The sequence below is a fragment of the Arachis hypogaea genome, chromosome 3 (genome assembly GCF_003086295.3).
Source record: "Arachis hypogaea cultivar Tifrunner chromosome 3, arahy.Tifrunner.gnm2.J5K5, whole genome shotgun sequence".
NCBI classification, from domain to species: Eukaryota; Viridiplantae; Streptophyta; class Magnoliopsida; order Fabales; family Fabaceae; genus Arachis; species Arachis hypogaea.
Genome location: NC_092038.1, coordinates 111,185,358 through 111,200,275, shown reverse-complemented (window position 1 = coordinate 111,200,275; position 14,918 = coordinate 111,185,358). Strand labels below are relative to the sequence as shown.

Sequence of the window (14,918 nt, the reverse complement as noted above, 5' to 3'; positions counted from 1 at the left end):
CCAAGAGGACTCTGGGGTCATATGCTAACCCCACTACTGCTTCATATGGGAGTAGTATCTGTATACCTTCCATTGGAGTTAGTAGCTTTGAGCTGAATCCTCAGCTCATTATCATGGTGCAGCAAAACTGCCAGTATTCTGGTCTTCCACATGAAGAACCTACAGAGTTTCTGGCACAATTTCTGCAAATTGCTGATACAGTACATGATAAGGAAGTGAATCAGGATGTCTACAGATTACTACTGTTTCCATTTGCTGTAAAAGATCAAGCTAAGAGGTGGTTAAATAACCAGCCTAAGAACAGCATAAAAACATGGAAACAGCTGTCAGAAAAATTCCTGAATCACTATTTCCCTCCCAAACGGATGACACAGCTAAGACTAAGCATCCAAGGCTTCAAACAAGGAGATAATGAGTCCCTTTATGATGCCTGGGAGAGATACAGAGAGATGCTAAGAAAATGTCCCTCTGAAATGTTTTCAGAATGGGTGCAATTAGACATCTTTTACTATGGGCTTACAGAAAAAGCTCAGATTTCTCTAGACCACTCAGCTGGTGGATCTATACACATGAGAAAAACAATTGAAGAAGCTCAAGAGCTTATTGATACAGTTGCCAGAAATCAGCATCTGTATCTGAACAGTGAATCTTCCGTGAAAGAAGAAGCTAAAACAGTAACTGCAGAACTCAGTCCGGTGGATCAGGCTAATAAATTCAATCAGCAATTAGATTTTCTAACTCAGCAGCTAGCCGAATTCAAGGAAATATTACAGGAAACAAGAATGGCTAACAGGAACATGGAAGTATAATTAAAGCAAACAGAAAAGCAACTGTCAAGACAAATAACAGAAGAATGTCAAGCAGTTCAATTAAGAAGTGGGAAAACATTAAATACCTCACTTCAAAGTAGCAAGAAGACAGGAGATGAACAAATGGCTACTAAAAATCCCTCTGAGGACAAGCAGAGCCCAGAAAGGGATAAAACTGGCGCTGAACGCCCAAACCATGCTTATTCCTGGCGTTCAACGCCAGAAACAAGCATGGATCTGGCGTTGAACGCCCAAAAGGAGCATGGTTCTGGCGTTCAAACGCCAGTAACAAACAAGGAAGTAGCGTTTGACGCCACTCCAGCTCCCACCACTAGCATTCAAATGCCAGTAGGGAATCAGTCACATACAAGTGCTGACCTTTCTAAAAAGGCTTCCCAACCCACTTCTGTAGATAATAAAACTACAGCAACTAAGGTTGAGGAATACAAAGCCAAAATGCCTTATCCTCAAAAACTCCGCCAAGCGGAACAGGATAAGCAATTTGCCCGCTTTGCAGACTATCTCAGGACTCTTGAAATAAAGATTCCGTTTGCAGAAGCACTTGAGCAAATACCCTCTTATGCTAAGTTCATGAAAGAGATCTTAAGTCATAAGAAGGATTGGAGGGAAACTGAAAAAGTTTACCTCACTGAAGAATGCAGTGCAGTCATTCTGAAAAGCTTACCTGAGAAGCTTAAAGATCCTGGGAGCTTTATGATACCATGCACATTAGAAGGTATTTGTACCAAGCAAGCTTTATGCGATCTTGGGGCAAGTATCAACCTAATACCTGCATCTACTATCAGAAAGCTTGGTTTGACTGAAGAAATCAAACCAACCAGGATTTGTCTTCAACTTGCTGATGGCTCCATTAAATACCCATCAGGCGTGATTGAAGATATGATTGTCAAGGTTGGGCCATTTGCCTTTCCTACTGACTTTGTGGTGCTGGAAATGGAGGAGCACAAGAGTGCAACTCTCATTCTAGGAAGACCTTTCCTAGCAACTGGCCGAACCCTCATTGATGTCCAAAAAGGGGAAGTAACCTTGAGAGTCAATGAGGAAGAGTTCAAGTTGAATGTTGTTAAAGCCATGCAACATCCAGACACCCCAAATGACTGCATGAGTGTTGATCTCATTGATTCTCTGGTAAGAGAGGTCAACATGGCTGAGAGTCTCGAATCAGAGCTGGAGGACATCTTTAAAGATGTTCAGCCTGATTTGGAGGAATCAGAGAAAATAATAGAACCTCTGAAAATCCCTCAAGAAGAGGAGAAACCTCCAAAACCCGAGCTCAAACCATTACCACCATCCCTGAAATATGCATTTCTGGGAGAAGGTGAAACCTTTCCTGTAATTATAAGCTCTACCTTAGAGCCACAGGAAGAGGAAGCACTAATTCAAGTGCTAAGGACACACAAGACAGCTCTTGGGTGGTCCATTAGTGATCTTAAGGGCATTAGCCCAGCCAGATGCATGCACAAAATCTTGTTGGAAGATGACGCCAAGCCAGTGGTTCAACCACAAAGGCGGCTGAACCCAGCTATGAAAGAAGTGGTGCAAAAAGAGGTCACTAAATTACTAGAGGCTGGGATCATTTATCCTATTTCTGACAGCCCCTGGGTGAGCCCTGTCCAAGTTGTCCCTAAGAAGGGTGGCATGACAGTGGTTCATAATGAAAAAAATGAACTGGTTCCTACAAGAACAGTTACAGGGTGGCGCATGTGCATTGATTACAGAAGACTCAACACAGCCACCAGAAAGGATCATTTTCCTTTACCATTCATAGACCAGATGCTAGAAAGACTAGCAGGTCATGAATACTACTGCTTCCTGGATGGATATTCAGGTTACAATCAAATTGCAGTAGATCCCCAGGATCAGGAGAAAACGGCCTTCACATGTCCATCTGGAGTATTTGCATACAGAAGGATGCCATTTGGCCTGTGCAATGCACCTGCAACCTTTCAGAGGTGCATGCTCTCAATTTTCTCTGATATGGTGGAAAAATTTCTGGAAGTCTTCATGGATGACTTTTCAGTATTTGGAGACTCATTCAGCTCCTGCCTTAACCATTTAGCACTTGTTCTGAAAAGATGCCAAGAGACTAACCTGGTTTTAAACTGGGAAAAATGTCACTTTATGGTGACTGAAGGAATTGTCCTTGGGCACAAAATTTCGAACAAGGGGATAGAGGTGGACCAAGCTAAGGTAGAAGTAATTGAAAAATTACCACCACCCGCTAATGTTAAGGCAATCAGAAGCTTTCTGGGACATGCAGGGTTCTATAGGAGGTTTATAAAGGATTTTTCAAAAATCGCCAAACCTCTGAGCAACCTGCTAGCTGCAGACACGCCATTCATCTTTGATGAAGAGTGTCTGCAGGCATTTGAGACTCTAAAGGCTAAATTGGTTACAGCACCAATCATCTCTGCACCAGACTGGACATTACCATTTGAACTGATGTGTGATGCCAGTGACCATGCCATTGGTGCAGTGTTGGGACAAAGGCATGACAAGCTTCTGCATGTCATTTACTATGCCAGCCGTGTGCTAAATGATGCACAGAAGAATTACACAACCACAGAAAAAGAGCTACTTGCAGTGGTTTACGCCATTGACAAGTTCAGATCCTACTTAGTAGGATCAAAAGTGATTGTGTACACTGATCATGCTGCTCTTAAATATCTACTCACAAAGCAGGATTCAAAACCCAGACTCATTAGATGGGTGTTGCTTCTGCAAGAGTTTGATATAGAAATAAGAGACAGAAAAGGGACAGAAAATCAAGTAGCAGATCACCTGTCCCGAATAGAACCAGTGGAAGGGGCATCCCCCCCTCTCACTGAAATTTCTGAAACCTTTCCGGATGAGCAATTACTAGCCGTCCAGGAAGTGCCATGGTTTGCAGACATTGCAAACTACAAAGCAGTAAGATTCATACCCAAAGATTACAGTAAGGTGCAATCAAAGAAATTAATCACAGATGCAAAGTACTATCTTTGGGATGAACCATATCTCTTTAAGAGATGTGCAGACGGAGTAATCCGTAGATGTGTGCCTAAAGAAGAAGCACAGAAGATCCTCTGGCATTGCCATGGATCACAGTATGGAGGACATTTTGGAAGTGAACAAACAGCCACAAGAGTCCTCCAGAGTGGCTTCTACTGGCCTACTCTCTATAAAGATTCCCGAGCATTTGTACTTAACTGTGATAGTTGCCAGAGATCAGGCAACCTGCCTCACAGTTATGCTATGCCTCAACAAGGAATCTTGGAAATTGAGTTGTTTGATGTATGGGGCATTGACTTCATGGGACCTTTCCCACCATCATACTCAAACACCTATATTCTGGTGGCAGTGGATTATGTATCCAAATGGGTGGAAGCTATAGCAACACCCACTAATGACACTAAAACAGTGTTAAAATTCCTCCAGAAACATATCTTCAGCAGATTTGGTATCCCTAGAGTGTTAATCAGTGATGGGGGTACTCATTTCTGTAATAAGCAGCTCTACTCTGCTCTAGTACGTTATGGAGTCAACCACAGGGTGGCTACTCCATATCACCCACAAACTAATGGGCAAGCTGAAGTCTCAAATAGAGAACTTAAAAGAATCCTGGAACGGACTGTAATTAACCGTAGAAAGGATTGGGCAAGAAGCTTGGATGATGCTCTGTGGGCATATAGAACAGCATTCAAGACCCCTATAGGGACCTCTCCATACCAGCTTGTGTATGGAAAGGCATGTCACTTGCCAGTGGAACTGGAACACAAAGCCTATTGGGCAACCAGATTCCTGAACCTTGATGCCAAGTTAGCTGGAGAAAAACGACTACTCCAGTTAAATGAGCTAGAGGAATTTAGACTCAATGCTTTCGAAAATGCAAAAATTTACAAAGAGAAAGCAAAAAGATGGCATGATAAGAAATTGTCATCCAGAGTCTTTGAGCCAGGACAGAAAGTTCTGCTATTTAATTCAAGGCTCAAATTATTCCCTGGGAAATTAAAATCCCGGTGGAAAGGTCCATATGTAATCACAAGTGTATCACCATATGGATACATAGAACTTCAGGATAGTGACTCTAACAAAAAGTTCATTGTCAATGGACAAAGAGTTAAACACTATCTTGAAGATAATTTCGAGCAAGAATGCTCAAGACTGAGATTACATTGAATATCAGTGTCAGTCCAGCTAATGACATTAAAGAAGCGCTTGCTGGGAGGCAACCCAGCCATTTACAAAGTTTATCTACTGATTAAATAAATTTTCTTTTCTTTACAGGTTTGAGTCCAAGTATCTTCAAAGGTGAATTAGTAATTGATTGAAGTCCCAAGAGTTACAGAGAAATTTGGAAGCTCACTGGCATGAAAAAGCCAGTAAGAAATACTTTGGGCATTAAACGCCCAAAAGAAGCACCCACTGGGCGTTTAACGCCAGTAAGGGTAGCCTTCTGGGCGTTAAACGCCAAGAAGAAGCATCTTCTGGGCGTTAAACGCCAGAAAGATGCACCTTCTGGGCGTTTAACGCCAATCTGCTAGCATTCTGGGCGTTTAGAAAAACGCCCAGTAAAGAAGGACCTCCTGGCGTTAAACGCCAGGAAGAAGCATCACATGGGCGTTGAACGCCCAGGAGAAGCAACATCTGGGCGTTAAACGCCCAAACCATGCACCATGTGGGCGTTTAACGCCAGGATGGTGGGAGGAGGTACAATTTCATTTTTCTTTGCATTTTTTCAAAATTTTTATGTTTCAATTCATGATTTCTTGCATAAACATATTTTAAATTATCACTTTCAATTCCAAAAGTTTTTATCCTAATTTCTAAAATCCAATGATTGCAAATTTTTTAGATTTATCTTAACCCAAAAGAACAAATGGCTTTCCAATTTAAGCCATCAGCTTTTCAAATTTGTTTCCAACACATCTTTAACTCCTTTTAAAAAAATCCTTTTCAAAATTAAAAATTCAATTATATCTTTTAAATTTTGATTTATATCTTTTCCTTTTTAAAATTATATCTTTTTCTGATCATATCTTTTAAAATTATATCTTTTATCTTATCTCTTTCTTATTTTTTTTTCGAAAATTACCCACCCCCCCTCCCTATATCTTGTGTTCGGCGCCCTCCTCATCATCACCATTCCACATTGCTCTCCTCCTATCCCTCTTCTTTCCTCTCTTTTGCTTGAGGACAAGCAAAGCTCTAAGTTTGGTGTGTTTTCCCGTGATCACAAAAACTATTGTGTCTCTTGATCATGGCCCCTAAAGGGAAACAAACCACCCCAAGAGGAAAGAAAGAAAGCGTTCCAAAGCCACTTTGGAACCAAGGGAAGTTCTTAACTAAAGAACATTCAGACCATTACTACAAGATAATGAGTCACAGATCAGTGATCCCGGAAGTCAGATTTGATCTGAAAGAAGATGAATATCCAGAAATCCAAGAGCAAATTCGGAACAGGAATTGGGAAATTCTGGCCAATCCTGAAACGAAAGTGGGGAAGAATATGGTTCAAGAATTCTATGCTAATCTATGGCAGACAGAAAGGCAAAGAATCATTGGAGCTGCTATCTTTGACCATAAGACAGTGGTCAGAGGAAAAATCATTCATACCCATTCTGACAGGATCAGGGAGGTATTCAAGATCCCTCAACTGAAAGATGACCCAGACTCCTTTAATAGGAGAATGATAAGGGTCAATAAAGGGCTGGATAAGGTTCTGGAGGACATATGCATCCCTGGAGCCAAATGGACTACCAGTACAACTGCATCCCAGTCCAACTCAAAAGAGAAGATCTAAAACCAGTAGCCAGAGGCTGGCTGGACTTTATTTGTCGTTCCATCTTGCCCACCAGCAACCATTCTGAAGTTACCATCAAAAGAGCTGTCATGATTCACTGCATCATGTTGGGAAAAGAAGTGGAAGTCCATCAGCTGATCTCCTGTGAGCTATATAAAATAGCAAACAGGAATTCTAAGGACGCCAAATTGGCTTATCCAAGCCTAGTTTCTATGCTTTGCAAAGAGGCTGGAGTAAAGATGGGAATAACTGAATATATCCCAATTGAAAAGCCCATTACTGGAATATCAATGGTCAGGCAACAGCAACAAGAGGATCCTGTCAGAAGGAGAGCACAAGAAGCCCTCCCAGAACTGCCCCAATATGAATATTGGGAACAACTTGAGGCTTCTGTTTCCAGATTGCAAGAAGCTATGGATCAAATAAAGGAAGAACAGAATAATCAAGGTAGCATGATCTGCAAACTGCTCAAGGAACAAGAGGAGCAAGGGCGTGATCTAAGGGAACTGAAGCGCCAAAAATTAATCCTTGAACCACACCCCAAAGAGTCAAAGGAGCATCCACTCCTCAAAACAACAGGTTGCTGAGTTCCAATTTCTCTGTTTCAACTTAGTAGAGATTATTCCTTTTAGAAATTGACCTTAGAAGATATTTAGCAGTAATTAGGATGTCTATTTTGATTTTATTTCCAATTAAGCTATAATTTATTTTTCTCATCATCATTAGGCATGAATAAAATAGTAGATTCTTTTAGAATAAAGAAGTAATTTATATTTTTCGAGTTCTTAATAATAAAATTTATAATTAATTATATGTGGTGGCAATACTTTTTGTTCTCTGAATGAATGCTTGAACAGTGCATAAATATGTACTTTGAATTTGATGAATATTGGCTCCTGAAAGGATGAGGAACACGAAAAATATTGTTGATGATCTGAAAAATCATGAAATTGATTCTTGAAGCAAGAAAAAGCAGTTCAAAAAAAAAAAAAAAAACAATATTCACAAGCCATGAGCACTAGCCAAGAGTAAAAAGGATCCAAGGCTTTGAGCATCAATGGATAGGAGGGCCCAAGGAAATAAAATCCAGGCCTAAGCAGCTAAACCAAGCTGTCCCTAACCATGTGCTTGTGTCATGAAGGTCCAAGTGAAAAGCTTGAGACTGAGTGGTTAAAGTCGTGATCCAAAGCTAAAGAGTGTGCTTAAGAGCTCTGGACACCACTAACTGGGGACTTTAGCAAAGCTGAGTCACAATCTGAAAAGGTTCACCCAGTTATGTGTCTGTGGCATTTGTGTATCTGGTGGTAATACTGGAAGACAAAGTGCTTAGGGCCACAGCCAAGACTCATAAAATGACTGTGTTCAAGAATCAACATACTACACTAGGAGAATCAACAATACTATCTGAATTCCGAGTTCCTAAGGATGCCAATCATTCTGAAAATTTAAAGATACAGGGAGATGCCAAAACTGTTCAGAGACAAAAAGCTACAAGCCCCGCTCATCTAATAAGAATCTGAGCCTCATTTAGAACTCGAGAATATTATTGTTTCTTTATCCCTATTAGAACCTACTTTATTCATCTAGTTGCTTGAGGACAAGCAACAGTTTAAGTTTGGTGTTGTGATGAGCGGATATTTTGTACGCTTTTTGGGGGTAATTTCATGTAGATTTTAGCATGTTTTAGTTAGTTTTTAGTAGAATAATATTAGTTTTTAGGCAAAAATCATATTTCTGGACTTTACTATGAGTTTGTGTGTTTTTCTGTGATTTCAGGTATTTTCTGACTGAAATTGAGGGAGCTGAGCAAAAATCTGACTTAGGCTGAAAAAGGACTGCTGATGCTGTTGGATCCTGACCTCCCTGCACTCGAAATGGATTTTCTGGAGCTACAGGAGTCCAATTGACGCGCTCTCAACGGCTTTGGAAAGTAGACATCCAGGGCTTTCCAGCAATATATAATAGTCCATACTTTGAGCGAGGATAGACGACGTAACTTGGCGTTAAACGCCAAGTTCATGCTGCTGTCTGGAGTTAAACGCCAGAAAAACGTCATTATCCGGAGTTGGACGCCCAAAACACGTCACAACCTGAAGTTTGACGCCAAGAAAGGCCTCCACACGTGAAAAGCTTTAGTCTCAGCCCCAGAACACACCAAGTGGGCCCCAGAAGTGGATTTCTGCACCAATTATCTTAGTTTATTCATTTCTTGTAAACCTAGGGTACTAGTTTACTATTTAAACAACTTTTATAGACTTATCTTGTACCTCATGACATTTTCAGATCTGAATTACATACTCTTTGACGGCATGAGTCTCTAAACCCCATTGTTGGGGGTGAGGAGCTCTGCAGCGTCTCGATGATTTAATATAATTCCTTTGTTTTCCATTCAAACACGCTTGTTCTTATCTAAGATGTTCATTCGCGCTTAACTGTGGAGAAGGTGATGATCCGTGACACTCATCACCTTCCTCAACCCATGAACGTGTGCCTGACAACCACCTCCGTTCTACATCAGACTGAATGAATGTCTCTTGGATTCCCCAACAGAATCTTCGTGGTATAAGCCGGATTGATGGCGGCATTCATGAGAATCCGGAAAGTCTAAACCTTGTCTGTGGTATTCCGAGTAGGATTCCGGGATTGAATGACTGTGACGTGCTTCAAACTTTAACCTGCTGGGCGTTAGTGACAGACGCAAAAGAGTGATTCTATTCCAGTAGGAGCGGGAACCAACCGGTGATTAGCCGTACTGTGACAGAGTGCGTGCATAGTTTTCACTGCGAGGATGGGAAGTAGCCATTGACAACGGTGACACCCTACATAGCGCATGCCATGGAAGGAACCTGCGTGTGAGAAGAAGATCTCAAGGAAGAGTTGAAATCAGAGGACAAAGCATCTCCAAAACTCCAACATATTTCCTAGTGCTGCAAATCAAAGTAACATTGTTCCCTCTTTTATCAAATTCCAATAATTTCACTTTTAATCCAAATTAATCCTTGTTGACATCCTAACTAAGATCAATAAAGTAAATATTGATTGCTTCAAACCAATAATCTCTGTGGATTCGACCCTTACTCACGTAAGGTATTACTTGGACGACCCAGTACACTTGCTGGTCAGTTGAACGGAATTGTGCCCACTCATACCAAAAATCCTAAGTTCCACAATCCTACAATAAATATATTGATGCTATATTGATGTGATCACAATTTCGTCCACCAATATGTCTTTAACTTGCTGATGGCTCCATTAAATATCCATCAGGCATAATTGAGGACATGATTGTCAAGGTTGGGCTATTTGCCTTTCCAACTGACTTTGTAGTGCTGGAAATGGAGGAGCACAAGAGTGCAACTCTCATCCTAGGAAGACCCTTCCTGGCAACTGGACGAACTCTCATTGATGTACAAAAAGGGGGAATTGACCCTGAGAGTCAATGAGGATGAGTTCAAGTTGAATGCTGTCAAAGCTATGCAGCATCCAGACACATCAAATGACTGCATGAGCGCTGATATTATTGACTCTTTAGTGGAAGAGATCAATATGACTGAGAGTCTCGAATCAGAGCAAGAGGATATCTTTAAAGATGTTCAGCCTGACCTGGAGGAACCAGAGGAAATAAAAGAACCTCTGAAAATTCCTCAGGAAGAGGGTAAGCCTCCTAAACTCGAGCTCAAGCCATTACCACCATCCCTGAAGTATGCATTTCTGGGAGAAGGTGACACTTTTCCAATGATTATAAGCTCTGCTTTAAACTCACAGGAAGAGGAATCACTAATTCAAGTGCTAAGGACACATAAGACAGCTCTTGGGTGGTCCATAAGTGATCTTAAGGGCATTAGCCCAGCAAGATGCATGCACAAGATCCTATTGGAAGATAATGCCAAGCCAGTGGTTCAACCACAGAGGCGGGTAAATCCAGCCATGAAAGAGGTGGTGCAGAAAGAGGTCACTAAATTACTAGAGGCTGGGATTATTTATCCTATTTCTTATAGCCCCTGGGTGAGCCCTGTCCAAGTTGTCCCCAAAAAGGGAGGCATGACAGTGGTTCATAATGAAAAGAATGAACTGGTTTCTACAAGAACAGTTACATGGTGGCGCATGTGTATTAACTATAGAAGGCTCAATACAGCCACCAGAAAGGATCATTTTCCTTTACCATTTATAGACCAAATGCTAGAAAGACTAGCGGGTCATGATTATTACTGCTTTTTGGATGGCTACTCAGGCTATAACCAAATTGCAGTAGACCCTCAAGACCAGGAAAAAACAGCATTTACATGTCCTTCTGGAGTATTTGCCTACACAAGGATGCCTTTTGGTCTGTGCAATGCACCTGCAACCTTCCAGAGGTGCATGCTCTCTATCTTCTCAGATATGGTAGAGAAATTTCTGGAAGTCTTCATGGATGACTTTTCAGTATTTGGAGACTCATTCAACTCATGCCTTAACCATCTATCACTTGTTCTGAAAAGATGCCAAGAGACCAACCTAGTTTTAAACTGGGAGAAATGTCATTTTATGGTGACTGAAGGAATTGTCCTTGGGCATAAAATTTCAAGCAAGGGAATAGAGGTGGATCAAGCAAAGGTGGAGGTAATTGAAAAATTACCACCACCTGCCAATGTTAAGGCAATTAGAAGCTTTCTGGGACATGCAGGATTCTACAGGAGGTTTATAAAGGATTTTTCAAAAATTGCAAAACCTCTAAGCAACCTGCTAGCTGCTGACACACCATTTGTGTTTGACACATAGTGTCTGCAGGCATTTGAGACCCTGAAAGCCAAGCTGGTCACAGCACCAGTTATCTCTGCACCAGACTGGACATTACCATTCGAACTAATGTGTGATGCCAGTGACCATGCCATTGGTGCAGTGTTGGGACAGAGGCATAACAAGCTTTTGCACGTCATTTTTTATGCTAGCCGTGTTCTAAATGACGCACAGAAGAATTACACAACCACAAAAAAAGAGTTACTTGCAGTGGTTTATGCCATTGACAAGTTTAGATCCTATTTAGTAGGGTCAAAAGTGATTGTGTACACTGACCATGCTGCTCTTAAATACTTACTCACAAAGCAGGATTCAAAACCCAGGCTTATAAGGTGGGTGTTGCTTCTGCAAGAGTTTGATATAGAAATAAGAGACAGAAAAGGGACAGAGAACCAGGTAGCTGATCATTTGTCCCGAATAGAACCAGTGGCAGGGGCGTCCTTCCCTTCTACTGAGATCTCTGAGACTTTTCCAGATGAGCAACTCTTTGCCATTCAGGAAGCTCCATGGTTTGTAGACATTGCAAACTATAAAGCTGTGAGGTTCATACCACAGGAGTACAGCAGAGTGCAAAGAAAAAAATTAATTTAAGATGCCAAGTACTCCCTGTGGGATGAGCCATATCTCTTTAAGAGATGTGTAGACGGAATAATCCACAGATGTGTACCTAGAGAGGAAGCACAAAGAATCCTGTGGCATTGCCATGGATCACATTATGGGGGACATTTTGGAGGTGAGCGAATAGCCACTAAGGTCCTCCAATGTGGATTCTACTGGCCTACTCTCTATAGGGATGCCCGAGAGTTTGTGCGTAACTGTGACAGTTGCCAAAGAGCTGGTAACTTGCCTCATGGTTACGCCATGCCTCAACAAGGGATCTTAGAGATTGAATTGTTTGATGTATGGGGAATTGACTTCATGGGTCCCTTCCCACCATCTTACTCAAACACTTATATTCTGGTGGCAGTAGACTATGTATCTAAATGGGTAGAAGCAATTGCCACACCCAATAATGATACCAAGACCGTGCTAAAATTCCTCCAGAAACACATCTTCAGCAGGTTTGGTGTTCTCAGAGTACTAATCAGTGATGGGGGCACTCATTTCTGCAATAAACAACTGTACTCTGCTATGGTTCGATATGGAATTAGCCGTAAAGTAGCAACTCCGTAGAAAGGATTGGGCAAAGAGCTTGGATGATGCTCTGTGGGCATACAGAACAGCATACAAGACTCCTATAGGAACCTCTCCATACCAACTTGTGTGTGGGAAGGCCTGTCATCTGCCCGTGGAACTAGAACATAAAGCCTACTGGGCAACCAGATTCCTAAACATGGATGCTAAGTTAGCTGGTGAAAAAAGATTGCTCCAGCTAAATGAGCTAGAGGAGTTCAGACTCGGTGCCTTCTGGTGCACGAAATTGTGATCAATACTTTTCACAAATCAAATAATCCCCGGTAATGAATCCAAAAACTTGGTGTTCAATACCATGGCATAAACACAACTTCGCACAACTAACCAGCAAGTGTACTGGGTCGTCCAAGTAATAAACCTTACGCGAGTAAGGGTCGATCCCACAGAGATTGTTGGTATGAAGCAAGCTATGGTCACCTTGTAAATCTTAGTCAGGCAGACTCAAATGGATATGAATGATGATATACGAATAAAACATAAAGATAAAGATAGAGATACTTATGTAATTCATTGGTAGGAATTTCAGATAAGCGTATGAAGATGCTTGTCCCTTCCGTCTCTCTGCTTTCCTACTGTCTTCATCCAATCCTTCTTACTCCTTTCCATGGCAAGCTTATGCAAGGGTTTCACCGTTGTCAGTGGCTACCTCCCATCCTCTCAGTGGAAATGTTCAACGCACCCTGTCACGGCACGGCTATCCATCTGTCGGTTCTCAATCAGGCCGGAATAGAATCCAGTGATTCTTTTGCGTCTGTCACTAACGCCCCACCTTCAGGAGTTTGAACCTCGTCACAGTCATTCAATCATTGAATCCTACTCAGAATACCACAGACAAGGTTAGACCTTCCAGATTCTCTTGAATGCCGCCATCAGTTCTAGCCTATACCATGAAGACTCTGATCTCACGGAATGGCTGGCTCGGTTGTCAGGCGAGCGCTCGGTTGTCAGGCGATCAACCATGCATCGTGTATCAGGAATCCAAGAGATATTCACCCAATCTAAGGTAGAACGGAGGTGGTTGTCAGGCACACGTTCATAGGTGAGAATGATGATGAGTGTCACGGATCATCACATTCATCAAGTTGAAGAACAAGTGATATCTTAGAACAAGAACAAGCGGAATTGAATAGAAGAACAATAGTAATTGCATTAATACTCGAGGTACAGCAGAGCTCCACACCTTAATCTATGGTGTGTAGAAACTCCACCGTTGAAAATACATAAGAACAAGGTCTAGGCATGGCCGAATGGCCAGCCTCCCAAAGAGGGTTCAATCATAAAAACATGATCAAAAGCTCTCAATACAATAGTAAAAGGTCCTATATATAGAGAACTAGTAGCCTAGGGTGTACAGAGATGAGTAAATGACATAAAAATCCACTTCCGGGCCCACTTGGTGTGTGCTTGGGCTGAGCATTGAAGCATTTTCGTGTAGAGACTCTTCTTGGAGTTAAACGCCAGCTTTTATGCCAGTTTGGGCGTTTAACTCCCATTCTTGTGCCAGTTCCGGCGTTTAACGCTGGGAATTCTGAGGGTGACTTTGAACGCCGGTTTGGGCCATCAAATCTTGGGCAAAGTATGGACTATCATATATTGCTGGAAATCCCAGGATGTCTACTTTACAACGCCGTTGAGAGTGCGCCAATTGGGCTTCTGTAGCTCCAGAAAATCCGCTTCGAGTGCAGGGAGGTCAGAATCCAACAGCATCTGCAGCCCTTTTTAGTCTCTGAATCAGATTTTTGCTCGGGTCCCTCAATTTCAGCCAGAAAATACCTGAAATCACAGAAAAACACACAAAATCATAGTAAAGTCCAGAAAAGTGAATTTTAACTAAAAACTAATAAAAATATACTAAAAACTAACTAGATCATACTAAAAACATACTAAAAACAATGCCAAAAAGCGTACAAATTATCCGCTCATCACAACACCAAACTTAAATTGTTGCTTGTCCTCAAGCAACTGAAAATCAAATAAGATAAAAAGAAGAGAATATGCAATGAATTCCAAGAACATCTATGAAGATCAATATTAATTAGATGAGCGGGGCTTTTAGCTTTTTGCCTCTGAACAGTTTTGGCATCTCACTCTATCCTTTGGAATTCAGAATGATTGGCTTCTTTAGGAACTCAGAATCCAGATAGTGTCATTGATTCTCCTAGTTAAGTATGATGATTCTTGAACACAGCTACTTATTGAGTCTTGGCCATGGCCCAAAGCACTCTGTCTTCCAGTATTACCACCGGATACATACATGCCACAGACACATAATTGGGTGAACCCTTTCAGATTGTGACTCAGCTTTGCTAGAGTCCCCAACTAGAGGTGTCCAGGGT

The 14,918-nt window shown here is 41.6% G+C and overlaps 1 protein-coding gene across 1 annotated transcript in view; it reads left to right on the top strand.

Annotated features, from left to right (window-relative positions):
* Positions 1-14,918, top strand: part of LOC140183545 (uncharacterized) — a 74,204-nt gene that overhangs the window by 38,128 nt on the left and 21,158 nt on the right. The window contains exons 2-3 of the mRNA XM_072231993.1: positions 2,044-2,366; positions 2,460-3,770. Coding sequence (XP_072088094.1) covers positions 2,044-2,366; positions 2,460-3,770 — 1,634 coding nt within the window. The remainder of the gene's footprint in view (positions 1-2,043; positions 2,367-2,459; positions 3,771-14,918) is intronic.